The 14,901-nt window shown below is 36.8% G+C and overlaps 1 protein-coding gene across 2 annotated transcripts in view; it reads left to right on the forward strand.

Annotated features, from left to right (window-relative positions):
- Nucleotides 1-14,901, forward strand: part of GPC5 (glypican 5) — a 629,773-nt gene that overhangs the window by 16,157 nt on the left and 598,715 nt on the right. Inside the window, exon 2 of one of the 2 annotated variants that reach the window (XM_050334038.1) lies at nt 3,304-3,344. The exons of the other annotated variant lie outside the window; for it this stretch is intronic. Within the exon in view, the coding sequence (XP_050189995.1) occupies nt 3,314-3,344 (31 nt within the window). The 5' untranslated portion in view covers nt 3,304-3,313. The remainder of the gene's footprint in view (nt 1-3,303; nt 3,345-14,901) is intronic. 2 annotated transcript variants of the gene reach the window in all.

Genomic DNA, 14,901 nt, shown 5'->3' on the forward strand with positions numbered 1-14,901 from the left:
TAGTACACCTTAAAACCGTATGGCATGTCAGCCCAGGGGGATTCCCTAAACACCGTGTCAGAGGCTAACATGAGACATATGCGCTTCTAACTCTCCTAGCAGTGCTAATTTACAGTGTAGAAGGAAATTCAAGAAGCACTGATGCAAAGAAAGAAGCCTGCCTCTGTAGCCTAGTCCTCCTTCTAGAGGGATGGTTTCAGGACTGCTTGAGAATGATAGTATTTGGTTTTTTTGGTGAAACGTGTAAGCATTTCTTGATGTAGGAATGCAAACCATCCTTCCCAGATATGTAGCCTAACACTAACTGATTCTCCCACTGTCTTTCTTTCATTATTTACTTTAAAACAAATATTTTTTAAAAACATCTACTTTAAAGTATATCTATTTCATATATCTTATACACTACATATGTTTTTGAAGTACATGTATTAGTCCGTAGTACTTTTGTCTTTATTTTCCTTTTATGTAAAGAAGTATAATTGAGAGAGAATGTTCCATGGATTCTGGTATTATTTAGATTTAAAGCCTTGTGTAACCTTGAAGTAGTTATTTAAGGAAAAACATGCTGTTGGACATACCAGTCTTTATTGAAAAATTCCAGCCATTGCTAACTAACATTCAAGCTAAATAATTTCAGATTCAGAAACCATAATAAGATGCTGCTGATATTTTCATTATATTTTCATTTCAGTTTTGAATTCTAGAACATAGTAGGACATTAAGCTTGATCTGAATTCAGTTTTGACGGTGCCTTGAGCAGGAGTTTGGACTGGAGACCTACTTGAGATCCTTTACAGTCTGAATCACTGTATGACAGGGTGTCTATCTCACCACCAAATCTTTCGGTATTCACTTTATGTTTCGATGAGGCTGGGCTGGGCAGCTAGGAGTATGATTACCTCTTCTGCTACTTTGGCAAATGGACAGACATCTCAGGAGTTGGGCAGGAAGTGTGAAGAGAATTGTTGGGGTGTGTACAGAAGGGAGCAGGTGTCATGGACTCTGTCACTACTGTCACGTACCTCTTTTCAAAATATGTTGAGGCTGGATGTCTTGGCCCAACGTGGGTGGACTGGATCCAAACAGAACAAATAGCTAATATTTTCTCTCAGTTTCTTACATATCCAGTAAAGAGAAGTAGGCAGTTAAAATAAGCAGTCTGTATCTGACTCTGGAGGTCTTCAGAGGTGTGTTTTCACTCTACATTAAATACAGTCTAGAGACCTTGAGTCTTCAAGACAGCTTGACTACCAAATACTTAGGATGACTGTATGGTGAAATGAGACAGCTGTCTGCCTTTCTATCTCTTAACTGTAAGTGTGTGCATATATCTTTACCTGAAAGTAAAATCATATATATATTGGCATATCTTTGTCACCATCTAATGTTTTTCAAAATTATGTGGGTCTATAACTGCTGCCTGCTGACAGTAACTATTGGTAATTTTCAAACGTTGCAAAAATTCCATGTCTCTTAGGTCATATGGTGCAAATTGCACCACTGGTGTACTTCTTCCTAGTGAATACTGTTACAGTTTTTTTCCTTATGTTTCAGGGTATTTCAGAATTTATGTTTTCTTTTTCATTGTGAGTCTATTTCTTTTTAAGACCTTTGAGGATTGGTAAGGGAACAGAAGGATAGGTGAGAGTAAAGTTAAATAAGATACTAATCTCGTAAGCGGGAGAGACATTGAGGAGAGCAGTAAATCATTTTTCCTTCAGGAGAGGTGACTAGAGAACTTAAGCTGTGTGCTAATCATGTTTCAAGACAGTTATTTTGATAGGATAACATTCTTGCACATCTCTGCATTTTTAGTATTTCTTAGTATTTGAGGTAAAGACTGTGAGTGCTGTATGGGGATAGCTGCAACATAAAAATGAATGCTTTTTAAACCTGATCTGCAGTGATATGGAGCACTGTGCAACAGAACAGCAGATCTTGTGTCACTGCACTGGTTTTCCACAAGAGCGCTCATAACCCTTTAAAAAGTGATGATGTATGACACAGAACAAAATAACAGCTTCTCTAGTTGAATGGGAAATTTAGAGATAAGAATTTGGCTGTGGAGTCCAAAGCAAATGAACTTTTCTTTGTGCTACTGCATTTGGCAACTCTGGTACTGTGCAATAGTTTTTATAAATATGGAAGCATCAATCATTTCTGAATGTGGCAACCTGGCACTGAAACAGTGGACTTGGCAAATGTGAGTTTGTATGCGGGAGGTAATAAACTGCATTCTTCAGTAGAACATTGCCTCACACTTTTCCTACTGTGTAGGAAAAATCTAATGCCTTTGCTATGTAAGTTCTGAAGTATATTGAATCAGGTTTTCTTGATGCAGTTTCATGTTGTTCTGTGAAATTATTGCTATGTGATAGATCAATGTCCACTTTATCCTAGACCAGAATTAAATGAAGTCAAACTATTATATGATATTGAGATCACAGTACAATTACTACATTTAAATATGATAAAGTTTTAGTCAGTAGATAAAGTAATGTTAAAATCTTCTGAGCTTCTTTCTCTAGTAAGCCATAAGACAGAATGAAATTTCTATTCATCCTCTGTCTGTAGTAGATAAAAAACCAATGTTGTCAAACTACATCAAAAAACATATAGACTCACTATTCGCAAATATTATCAAATTTTCCAATGACAACATTAAAATGCTTTTGATTAAAATTTTTGGGGATTCTATGTTTACAGGTTTTAGAAACAAGCTGGACAAGACAACAGTTGCCAAGAACTATGGTGTAAATAGGATAAATTCTGCTTTGGAGGCCAGGGGTTAGACTAGACTGCTCAAAAGACTTTTGACAGACCTTGAGACAGGTTTAAAATGTGATTTGCAAAGAAAGTGATTTGAATGTTTTAACTAATTTTAAATGTAATCTATGGGTGCTCTAACAAAAAAGGGTTTATTCTTTAATCTCTCTCCAAGAAGATTACACAGTTCTCTACTATAACATAATGAGATGGATTGCTTCTGTCATAAAGATGCTTGCAGAATGGGTTTAAATTTAGAATACTATATCTCAGTATTAAATGAAGAAGAACTTGTTTAAAACTGTGTACACATTTTTTTTCAGTATCAATATTACAATTGGACTGTTTTATATAAAGGTAATAGATATGTAGACTGTCACTTGAATAGATACTTAGTAATTATGTTATTTTGAACTACATATTCTACATGGGAAATTCAAGGATTTTTGCAGTTTCTACAACAGAGACAGTCTTATTTTTAATGTCTTTTTTTTTTTTCAAATTGCATCTTGGTGAACCTGACATACTGCTTAGAAGAAGTGGAATCATGTACTGCATTTTCAAAGGCTTTGTGAGAGGTAAAACCAGTTTTCTTTCCCAACAAAAGTAAACTAACCTTATCTGGTTTTAGGTGAAATTTTTTAAGATAGATATGTCTACATCTAGAATAGGTAAATCTGATTGCATTTTAAGTGAATTTTTAAATTAGAAAACCATCTTGTTAAAACAGCAAAAAGGAAAAGTGAGGGAGAGTAGAATTGCATCAAATTGATTTAAAAAACCCATTAAAATACAGTATTACAAAATTTAACTGTCTTAAGTATTGACTTTTCCTTTAAATAACTACACCTGTATTTAAGTAGATGAAAGTGTAGTAAAGAGATAATTAAGGCAGGAAATATGCAAAAAAGAACTGTACTATACACATAAACCTGGGAGGAGAATTTTGCTTCTGTGGAGACACAACACCAAAGTTATTGTTAAACACCTCAGGTCTTGTCAAATGTCACCAGAAACCTATGGTTAAACAACTGAGCTGAGTGCAGTGTCACCCTTGACTGTAAGGAAAGCTAAATTTCAAATATTTAGCTACCTGCACTGGGGTGTCTGAAGCTGTGCCCCAATGAGTATGTTCTATACACCAAAGTAACAGCCCTCAGAATTCCCTACTCTGAAAGGGCATGAGTAAGGTCTGTGAACAAGAGTAGGTTATTGAGCAATTAGCTAATATTTGAGTTTCCAGCCTATCAGCTACTTTGAGATGATTACTTTTAACCTGAAGTAAATGAAAGCTGGCTTACTGCTTGGAGAGAACTGCTTCTCTCCTGCCGGAGAGGTACAAATGTTCAAGTACATTATGTGCAGATATTGTGAAACCTATTGTTCACCCCTTTGCTTATCATGGGGCAATATGCTTACATGCAAAATAGGAAGTGAATATCTACTTTTCTTTCTGTTCTTCTTTAATGAAGCGCAAAGGTATGTGTGTCTTGCAATGTAGTAGGTGACATAGTGATTTTAACAGGGGTAATGAAACAAACTTTTACTGATATTAAACAGATCATTACCAGGTGCAGGTAACTGTACTTTGATTCCTGAAAGAATTATTGACACAAGTAGTGTCAATTCTTAATAAATCTATGAATTGCAGCTTGCATTAAGGGCTTGAACTTAGGTCTGTGCAGACTAGAGGAGTGCCATGATAGAGATCTGCTCAACCTTGAGTTCCAGAAGAGAACGTTTTATATTCACTATTTCAGTGCATTTGAAATGCTTATGCATAGCAGGTCCCAATACAGCATGTTACAGATTTACTGTTGATCAGCTGCATAGCTGCTCAGCACTTGTACAGTAGCCATTTATGCCATTTTGGGTAGTGTCTAAAAATACAGTGGATTTCACTGAGGAGAGCTGACTGTTTCGTGGGTTATTTACTTTGCAGTGTGTAATTCTTAGGCTTCCCTGTTGCGGCTGTTCTGATCTATATGGAACATGTATACAGCTACTTAATATTCACTGGGACAGAAGCAAAGTGAAAAATGAGCTTTGTGGTTTCGTGGTTAGGGTACTTGTCTGGCACAAAGGAAGATTGCTGCTCCAGTGAGTATTTTTAATTATTTTTATAATGTATAAATATAGTGTACATTAGCATAGCTTCATCTGCCAGGCCTAAATCACTTCAGAACAAGTATTTTTCAAGGTGTTCATGAGTTCTGTGCTGGATATACTTCCAGTGTCCGAATCTCATCCATTTTGATGCCCTTTTCAATGAATCCTCTAAGGTCATCAGACTTTTAAAAATAATGAATTATGTACTGAATGGGAGACAATTAACTAACTTCTCAGAAGAATGAAAGGGGTTGCATCTAAATTCCAGTGGACATTCCCCTCCACTGCTACCACTGTGATAGCCAAAGGCTGGCAGCTTGTTGAACTTGTACAAAGTATCATGTAGATGTTCTGCAGAGTCAGGCTTATTATGTGACTGAGAGGATTTCTTTCAAATCAAATTAATGTGTTATTTTTTTACTGAAGTATACCAAGTCTTTGTTTCCTATTTGTGTAAAATGTGTTATGCATAAATATAATTATTTATTGTTAGGTATATAAAATAATGAAAAAATTGGAAAGTCCTAGTTCTTTATATTGTACTTATGAGCTCTTTGTGTTTTGTAAGATGGGATAATGTAGTTATAATTTAAAATATTTGTAGATGTACAGAATGGGACCAGAAATTTGAAGTTGTAGTATGGCTTTCCTTTGTGCTTCTATTATGTCAATACAGTTTTAAACTAAAATAGTTTACGAGCCAATTTTCTTTGCTTTTGCCTAACACAGTTTTAACCTCATGTTATTTTAAACAAATTGTTGGTAATGTAAAGTACCTGATTATCACCAATGAGTATTTAGTTTTTCATTCCTAATCTATTACTTAAAAGCTGCAAGAAAGAATCCTATAAGCCAAGTAAAGCCTAGTTCAACCATATTAAAATTCTAAGTACATTTTAATTTGCTTTCTGCTGTGTGATTGTGTTATACAGAAGCTATTACCTGGCCCAGTTCTCCCACAGACAATTTCCCTTTCTCATTCTGATTTTATTGTAAATGATTGTCAGCATAGTGCAGGAAACTGCAAATTCAATTTTGATCAATCCCATGAGGGACTTGATACTTCATGACTTAACTCTTGTTGTTTTAAACATAAATTGAAATAGCCATCTAATTTAAGGGTTTCCTTTGGAGTAGAAGATTAAAATCTGTGATTTCTTTTATGCAAAGTCTTTTTCTTTATTGTGTTATTAGGTAGAAGCTAATATTTAAGGAAATTTTGTAGTGATTACCACCTTGGGAAAGGTTTAGCTTGTTTAATATTTCCATTTTATGTTTAATGGTTTATTAAACTGGCTTTTTCTTTCTTTCTTTTACACCTAGTGATCATAAACCTGCTGTTTTCTTTTAAAGATAATGTTTTTTTGAGTATTTATTATAATTTAAGTTTTAAAGATAACCCTTGCCCCACTCACTGCACAGATTCCTTACTGTGAGACAGATGAATGACCCCTTTGGTTTAAAGAACTTTAATTTTGCTTCCTCCCTCTGTACTGTGTTACTGTGATACAAACTAGTCAAGGCTGCGGAAGATGCAAGGGAGAAGTTAGAAGGGCACCATGAGGAGAAGAAGAGGTAACTGCCTAAGAAAAGAAAGGTTAATGACATATTGCAGTGTGACCTTGCCAGGGGCAAAGGGTACTCATCCCAGTAAATCATTGGGATGAGCTTCAGGGCTTGATTCAGCTGCACAACAGGAATCTATCTAGTACTGCTTTAGCTGTCATAGGGTGTCCTGTCTGTCTTCCAGGCCTAACACTACCGAGAAGTGCTGGTCCTGTTTGTCCTCTGTCACATCTGCTGATCCCATGGAGGATATCCTGCATAACCTTAAGAAAAGCAAATGCTACTGTATTTTGGGCAGAAGATTCAAGTTCACTCCTTCAGACTGTAGAAGTTAATATGTAGTGTCTACTTGTGAAGTAGGGCTTTAAGTCCCATAAAGGACAAAGGAAATGAGATCAAATATGTCTGTTTTAAATGGAGTTTAATTCCAATACATATGCCCTTTTACTTACATAAACTGTATTTAGTGTATATGTATATTTTAAAAGTAAGGAGCTAAGTTATATTGAAGCCCTAGGCAGCACCATTGTAACAGAACTGTCACTGGAGCCTGAGGGGAAAAAAAGGTAAAAAAAATAGCAATTCAAGTTGCTGCTTTTCAGGAATATCCCAGTTTTTGAATTAGATACAGAACAGACAAGGTAGTAGGGTGGGGAAAAAAAATCATGATCATAGGTTTGTTCTTGTTTCTAACTACAGATTTGCTTCCCTAGCTGAAATAGTTTTTTGATAGTTGGCTTCCCTCCTTGCAGTTGCTATGGTACCTAATGCAACTGGAACAGGAGCATACTGTCAAACAGATTTGGGAAAATGCACAGAGGTGCATATCTTCTTAAAACCAATCAAGAGCATTTATACTAGTGACATAAATAATTTAAAATATCCATGTCTGTTAAAGACCTTTAAAAAATATCTAGACATCAGCTTATGCCTGCGTACTGATCAGAGGAATGGATTAAAAAACCAAATAAACAAATCGGAAGTTTGTAAATCCTAAAATTCAAAACGTTAGAGAAATAATGAGAGGAGTATAGAATTAGGTCATTAAGGAGAAAGAAGATAGGTATGTCTTTTTAATTTCTTGATTTCTCTAGAACTTTACACCCTCAGTTCCCTCACCTCTGCAGTGTACAACTATTACCAACAGTCCTTTCTTGAGAAGATTAAAACCTAAAATGACTATGAGTATGAGAAAGGAAGGGTGAAAACAAAGGCACTATTAAGAATTCAATGTATCCAACTCATCAGCTGCTTTTTGTAGAGAATCCAGAAAATTTCTTTTCTGCTCCTCAAATGAGGACACTACTCTCCTTATGTAACCTAAAGAAAAAAAGTTCAGGTTGTGTTTAGGAGACTATGGTTCCTCTCTTCTCTGAATTGTCTAGCTTTAAGTGAATCATAGACTCAGCTGGGTTGGAAAAGATCTCCACGATTGTGAAGTTCAACCCCTGATCCAACACCACCGTGGTTACTAGACCATGGCACTCAGTGCCACATCCAGTTCTCATCTTAAAAACCTCCAGGGTTGGAGAATCCATCACCTCCCTGGGCAGCCCATTGCAAAGTCTGATCACTCTCTTTGTAAAAAATTTTTTCCTAATATTCAACCTAAACCTGCCATGGCGCAGCTTAAGACCATGCTCTCTTGTCCTACTTGACAGTTGCCTGGGAGAAGAGACTGACCCCCACCTGGCTGCAACCTCCTCTCAGGGAGTTGTAGAGAGTGATGAGACCTCCCCTGAGTGTCCTCTTCTCCAGGCTAAACAACCCCAGCTCCCTCAGCCTCTCCTCATAGGACTTGTGCTCGAGTCCCTTCACCAGCCTCGTTGCTCTTCTCTGGACCTGCTCCAGCCCCTCAATATCCTTCCTGAACTGAGGGGCCCAGAACTGGACACAGCACTCCAGGTGTGGCCTCACCAGCGCTGAGTACAGGGGAAGGATCACTTCCCTGCTCCTGCTGTCCACACCATTCCTGATCCAGGCCAGGATGCCATTGGCCTTCTTGGCCACCTGGGCACACTGCTGGTTGAACATCCTGTCAATCCAAACTCCCAGATCCCTTTCTGCCTGGCTGCTCTCCAGCCACTCTGTGCCCAGCCTGTAGTGCTGTAGGGGGTTGTTGTGGCCAAAGTGCAGGAGCTGGCACTTGGCCTTTTTGAAACACAGTATGGCTCAAGGCTGTAAGAAGTATTTCCCTAACTTGGCCAATTTACATGAAAGTGTCTTCTATGACACTGAAAGAAGGCCAACCATGGCTATAAATTTTAATACTCAAGGTGATTAGCCGCTGAACCAGGCTGTGTATGAGGATGATAGAATATCAATCCCATCTCAAGTTCTTCAGTTCAGGTTTAGCATCCATCAGCTTTTGAGGAGGTGCTGTAATCAAATGCCAGCTACTGCCCTGTGTTCTAAAGAATTATTTTGCAGGCCCAAGGTGTGTTATAGCAGTCAGATTCTACAATCATACTCTAGTTTTAAAAATGGTGAGCATGAACATAGGAAGGCATTCATCAAAGTGCAGTCTGGCACTGGAATGGTTCTTTGAAAGATGTATAGTATCAATTTAATCAGAAAACTGAATACAGTCTACTCCACACATATTCCCCCAGGTTTCTCCCTCATGCAGAGAGTTAAGGGAAGACCACTGAGTTATTCAATCTCTCCAAGCATCTTTGCAACTTAGTGGGATTTAGTGTGGGATGTGTATCATGAAATTCTTCTCAAATATAAATATCATATCAAGGATTTATGGTTTATTTGGATTCCCTCTGCATGCTTTGTAAATTCCTAAGGACCTTAGTATCCATGCACTTTTGTATCATTAATGAATTCTTTCTGTATTGCTTAGGGATATCAAGTAAAGTTACATATTTAAGTGCTGAAGTCACTTTCATTTATTTCTTTTGACATCGCAGACCTGTATATCACTGACCTTGTTGCTCTGTGCAGTCAGTTTTTGTAATGTTATTCACTGAGGCCTTTTTAAAAAGCAGATAGGGGTCAAAACCTCTTCCATTTCTCTTCACACCACCATGATTCGTAGTCTAACTGAATTTGCCTCCATCTTCTAAGAAAGTAGTAAAGCCTGAGATCCATTGATGGAACTTCAAACTATTGAGTTTTACAGTGAAACAGGACTTTAACGATTTTGTCAAACATTACATTACTTGATCACAGATGGAGAAAGGTAGTGCATGACTGAGATACTTTCACCATCTTGACATCTTACAACACTGCTATTTCACCATGAAAAATAATCCCTGCCCATCCCTGCTCCCAAGTCCTCTTCAGGTTATCAAATGAAAGCTGTAGTGCTATACAGGGAAAGAATAACATTGAAAACCAGCTTCCATGATTTATTATTATTTGCTCAATGAAGTAATATTTTGCCTCCATTCTTTAGCAGCCTAAAACTTAACAAGTTACCTACATATTAAGTGAAATGAGGTTATTTTTAATTTGTGATTCTATAGTGAATATTATTTTGAGCTGTTGTATGTATTTGCTTTCAACTGTCTTTTTTGATTCATGACTCTGTAACTGGTAAGTGTATAGGACTGAGACTGTGTTTAGCTGAAGGAAGTGAAAAAATGCTAGGATGAAAAAGTATTACTTTTATATCATACAAATTATCATTAAAATGCTATAATTTTCTGCATTTTATTATATAAAATAGGTTTGGCAGAAGTTTATAGATAGCAATAATTTCTCTCATGATCTGTATGGAGTGGATAAACTTTAACTGTGTTTTTTGAGCTCATAAAAATTATTACCTCTATCTACAAATGCCAGTATTATCTGTGTGGTTAGGTCACCAGAGTTGTAAGAACAGTACTGTAGTAGATAGCATACTTTAGATGCGAGAAAATTAATCCAAAGAGAAAATTCTTGTATTCAATCCTGTCTCAATTAAATTCTATTGCAGGATTTTTTGAAAGAATGTTTTATATTACCTGCTCCCAGATCTATTTCCAGTACTGGTATCTAGTCGCCCAGTGAACATCAAGGCCTGTTCTTACCTAGTTGTTGTTACTAACCTAGTAAAGTTATGCTTCAGAGGAACCTTGTGAAATGCATTAAGTGGAAGGATGAGCATTTTTGCTTGTGATTTACTGTTTTGTCTTTTAGCTTTGATAAGTTTTCAAAAATTAGATGTAGCAGTTGCTTCCAAGTATTTACCTTGTGAGGTCACAGTGGTAGAAATCTTTCCTGAGACTTGAATTATGCTACTTTTCTGCAAACACATACTTTGTGGTTTTTCCCCTTCCTTTCCATTCTGTGAGGGAGAAGATGCCTACCTAGAAATGGACACTAGGGGAACTCTGTTCTCTGGTATATTTATGTATTTTATTTTAAACAACCGGTTGGTTCAAAACAGTCAAAACCAGAATGCTTCAAACACTGACATGGCATCCTTGCTCTGTGTCTTCATAGCAAGAACTAAACCCATGGTTCTTTCTACCCTTATCTGAGTTTTTGATGATTAAGCTAGAGCTACATTTCTTCTGCCTGCTCTCCTTCCCGCCCTGGGAATCTTTCATCCCAGGCCAGAGGGTGGTTGGCTGACCTTTCACAGGACTAGTGAAAGGTGTTTGCTTCCATACTGCTTGTTAGTTCCAAGGAGAAGCCACATCTGGCTCTTTCCAGATTTAAAGAAAATAGTTTAAGATGTGGAAAAATGTTGGGGTTGTGGTTTTTTGTTTGGTTGGTTTTTTTGGTTTGGTTTTAACCAGTATCTATGTATGAATACTTTAATCATGTTGTTGCTTTTTCTCTGAATGAGTAATGTGTACAGAGAGTTAATCCACTTCTGTTGGTTTTTAATACATCGTCACAAAAACAATCAGTGTTTTAGGTGTTAGATATTTTAATAATCTGGAGATCCAGGTCTATTCTGCTGCTGGGGTTTTTTTTCCTGTCGATATACCGCACAGATATCATATTCTTCCTTGCCTGAGGAGGCTACAGACAACTGGTTTGGCTAAGGACAAAGCCAGGGCCTAAAATATAGAGGCACTTGAACAATGAACTAAAAAGTGATTGAAAAGCTTCTTGCTAAGCTGGAGGAAGAAATGTGTTCTTCAGGGAAGAAGATTAAACTTCATTCCCAAATATTGTGCTAGAAAGCTCTAGCATATCTAATTTCAGGAGAATGCTGCAGTATGTCTACAGACCTTTTGTTTTAATAATTTTCCTTTGTGTCTATGGATAAGTTTTTCCTTTTTTTCTTTAAAAGAGATTGTGGTCTGTCTGCATCACTTTTACACCAATTTGAAAAAAAAAAAGTCTACTGCAAAAATAAACCCTGTTATTTTGCCAAGGAAATACAGGTAGTAGTCACTCTCAGGATAGATGGAATCCTTGATAATGCCTTTGATAGATGCAGTGAGTTCCTCAGCAGAATAAATGTGGAGAAAAAAACACATATCCAATCATGAAAAGATAACAATTCATAGCCAGCTCACAGAGAATGAAGGGTTCTTGTTCTTTTTTAAAGTATTTTTCCTTTTTTTCTATCAATCGTACTTCTTTGAATTGAATACATCACGCTCTTGCTCATGCATCTACATTTGCCATCTGATTTATCTGATGTTCATTCTTATGTTCATAACTTTCTTTTCTTTGTCTATTTTTAGTTTGGTTATTTTTAGTTAGTGCTTTCATTTGACTCTGAAATTAAAAGCAGTTATATTGAAAGCAAAGCTGTTCTGTTCCAGTGTATTACAGAAATTAGACACCTTTTTTTATTTGTTTTCCTAAGCACAAACGTCTAATACTATATTTGGTGAACTGAAACCTGTTACCTGACCTCAGGGGCACTTCTGGAGAAGCACAGGTCTCCTGTGAATCCTGTGCCATGTCGTCCTGGCTATCACAGTTACTCTGGGGCTCTTTCTATTCCATTGTCTATTTATGGTTACATAGCTGAATCCCATTCAAGTTGCTTTTAATCAGATTTTATTGACATTATGTGTTGATGACAGTGAAACTCTGGGCAATAGCATTTTTAACATTACTATTTAGGAATTAGCTGAATGCAATGAGACTGGGAGAATAAGCTGTTCTTTACTCAGAAGACAAGAAAAGCTTAGTATATATCTATAGTTTACTGGGATGCATGCAGAAATCTGGCTTCCCAAGGAAGAAAAAGTAAGATGTATGATATAATGGCATCCTTTTAGGGTCTTTGCTGAAACTGCACAATTGTTTTGCTGTGTTAAGATGTCAGCAGTCCCGTAATAGGGACTGAAAATATCTTGATTCCTGAAAAGAGAGATGTGATGTCAGAGTTGGAGTTGCACAAATGGGCTAATACCTAGTCATATTTTTTTTTTGGAAATGTTCCTATTTCAGATATTGTTGCTCATTAAAATATCTGGGAACCAGATTCAAATCCTGAATGTTGGACAGTATTTTGATATAGATATATAAACTTGAAAGATGCATTCTGTTTGACATGCTATATGTAGAGATAGAATCACATTCTCCCTCTTTTGTGAGGGAGGTGGGACTGTTTAGCTCAGAGAAAAGGAGGCTCAGGGATGACTTTATCCCTCTCTACAACTGCATACAAAAGAGGACATAGTCTCAAGCTGAACCAAGAGAGGAGTTTCTTCACAGAAGGGGTTGTTACATGTTGAAATGGGTTGCCCAGAGAGATGGTGGAGTCACCATCCTTGGGAGGTGTTCAAGAAATGACTGGACGTGTGGTCAGTAGACAAGGCTGTGTTTGGTCAAAGGTTGGACTTGAAGATTTCAGAGGTCTTTTCCAACCTAATTGATTCTGTGAATTTTTGTGGGGGTTTTGCTTTGTGGTTTTTTTTTTTTTTTTTTAATATTTAGTGTTAAGGTATCAGAAACTCAAAATAAGTAATTGTTTCAATGTACTTTTTTTCTAACTATAGACCATTTGTTTTATCATTTATATTGTTCTGATTGATAGCAGTACTTATGGTTACTGTTTCCTGCATCCTCTCCCAAAAAGGCTTAGAAGTAGAAAGAAACACTATTTTCTTAGGTGTCTCTGAAACCCTTTACAGAAAATAAAGAGCTCTCTTTTCAGACAGTGCAAGTATTTCAGTCAAATCTAACTTGGTCAAACATAACAGGTGATTGAGATTTTAACTGCTCTTTCAAAAGACAGCTTTGTTGATAATGTGAAAGTTAAGCAGTTAGTTTGCTTTCCATACTTCTCAGCTGTTATTCACAAGGAGAGTATTGTGAGAAATTCTACTCTTGCCTTTGACCCTTTCTTTCACACTTATAAATACATGAAAGTGAAAACCAGTGTTCTCTGTTCTTTATAAATTTTTCACTCAAAGCTCTCTTAATAACCACGAAGGATTGCATATAATGGCTTATAAATATAGTTACTCTAATATTTTTCTTTCAAGAAGAATAAAGAAAACCATTGTGGTTACATTTGCTTCAAAAGTTGAAATTATTTGAGTTGAATGTCTGCAGTGTCAGCCTGAAGGAAAGTAGTTTGAGAAACATTTTATAGCTTAATAATTTTCCCTACTGGAGCTCAGAACCTACAATCCATCAGTATTCAGTTTATGTTTTCTTTTCTAGTACAGTAAAAGCAGGAGGGTTTGAGACATACACTATTCTGTTCAGGTTATATCCTTTATTTTTTTTTTTTTTATAAACTCTCATAGAAAAGATAAGTATTTTCTCACCCTCCTGTTCATGTGTGAAGATTTTGATGTCCAGGATTTATGTGTTTCATCTGGGGAGTGGCAAGTAGAAAGTACACCTCACTGAAATTAGTTTGATAGCATGGTGATGTGGCATTGAGTCACTCAGGACAGCTGAATGGTGGAACCACGGAGATAATTAATTCATCTGTAGAGGATATGCTGAAAGACTTTTCCAAGACATGTCATCTGAATTTGACACTGAAACATACCTATTTTTTACTGCTGTTCAATCACAGTGATTATAAATTTTAGAAAATTTGCTGAAAGTAATTCTATCATAAATTAGGCACTTCACCTCCTAGTGCAGGCTGTGGAGAGAAAGGACAATGCAATTCACCAGCCATGATTCCTGGAGATACCTTTCTCCATTGACAAGAGAAAGAGCCCAGAGCCACAAGCCCTTGTTGTTTGTACTGAAGTAGAGTGCATTTGAGCAGCTGGACTAAATCCACAAAGGTGTCAAAATCCAGCTGCCTTCCACTTAACTTGGACTCCTAAATTAGGAGCCTGGCTTTTCTGGGCTCCTTTGTAGTCAGCTTGCAGAGGAAAATTAGCCTACTTCTTCATCTCCTACCTCCGTGCCTCAATTGCTACCTGAAGTTAGACAGTGTCAACTGAGGTATCAAATCACATAAATTTCAGTAGGAATTGGGTTGCCACTGTGAATTTGGGTATTAAAGGGTATTCGTTTTTTTAAACTATTTTGGTTGCTAACATCTATGTTCTACCTCCTTGTGCAAATAGAGGTTCAGCT

Source organism: Myiozetetes cayanensis, unplaced genomic scaffold (assembly GCF_022539395.1).
Source record: "Myiozetetes cayanensis isolate MyiCay16 unplaced genomic scaffold, myiCay2020 scf5-8, whole genome shotgun sequence".
NCBI classification, from domain to species: Eukaryota; Metazoa; Chordata; class Aves; order Passeriformes; family Tyrannidae; genus Myiozetetes; species Myiozetetes cayanensis.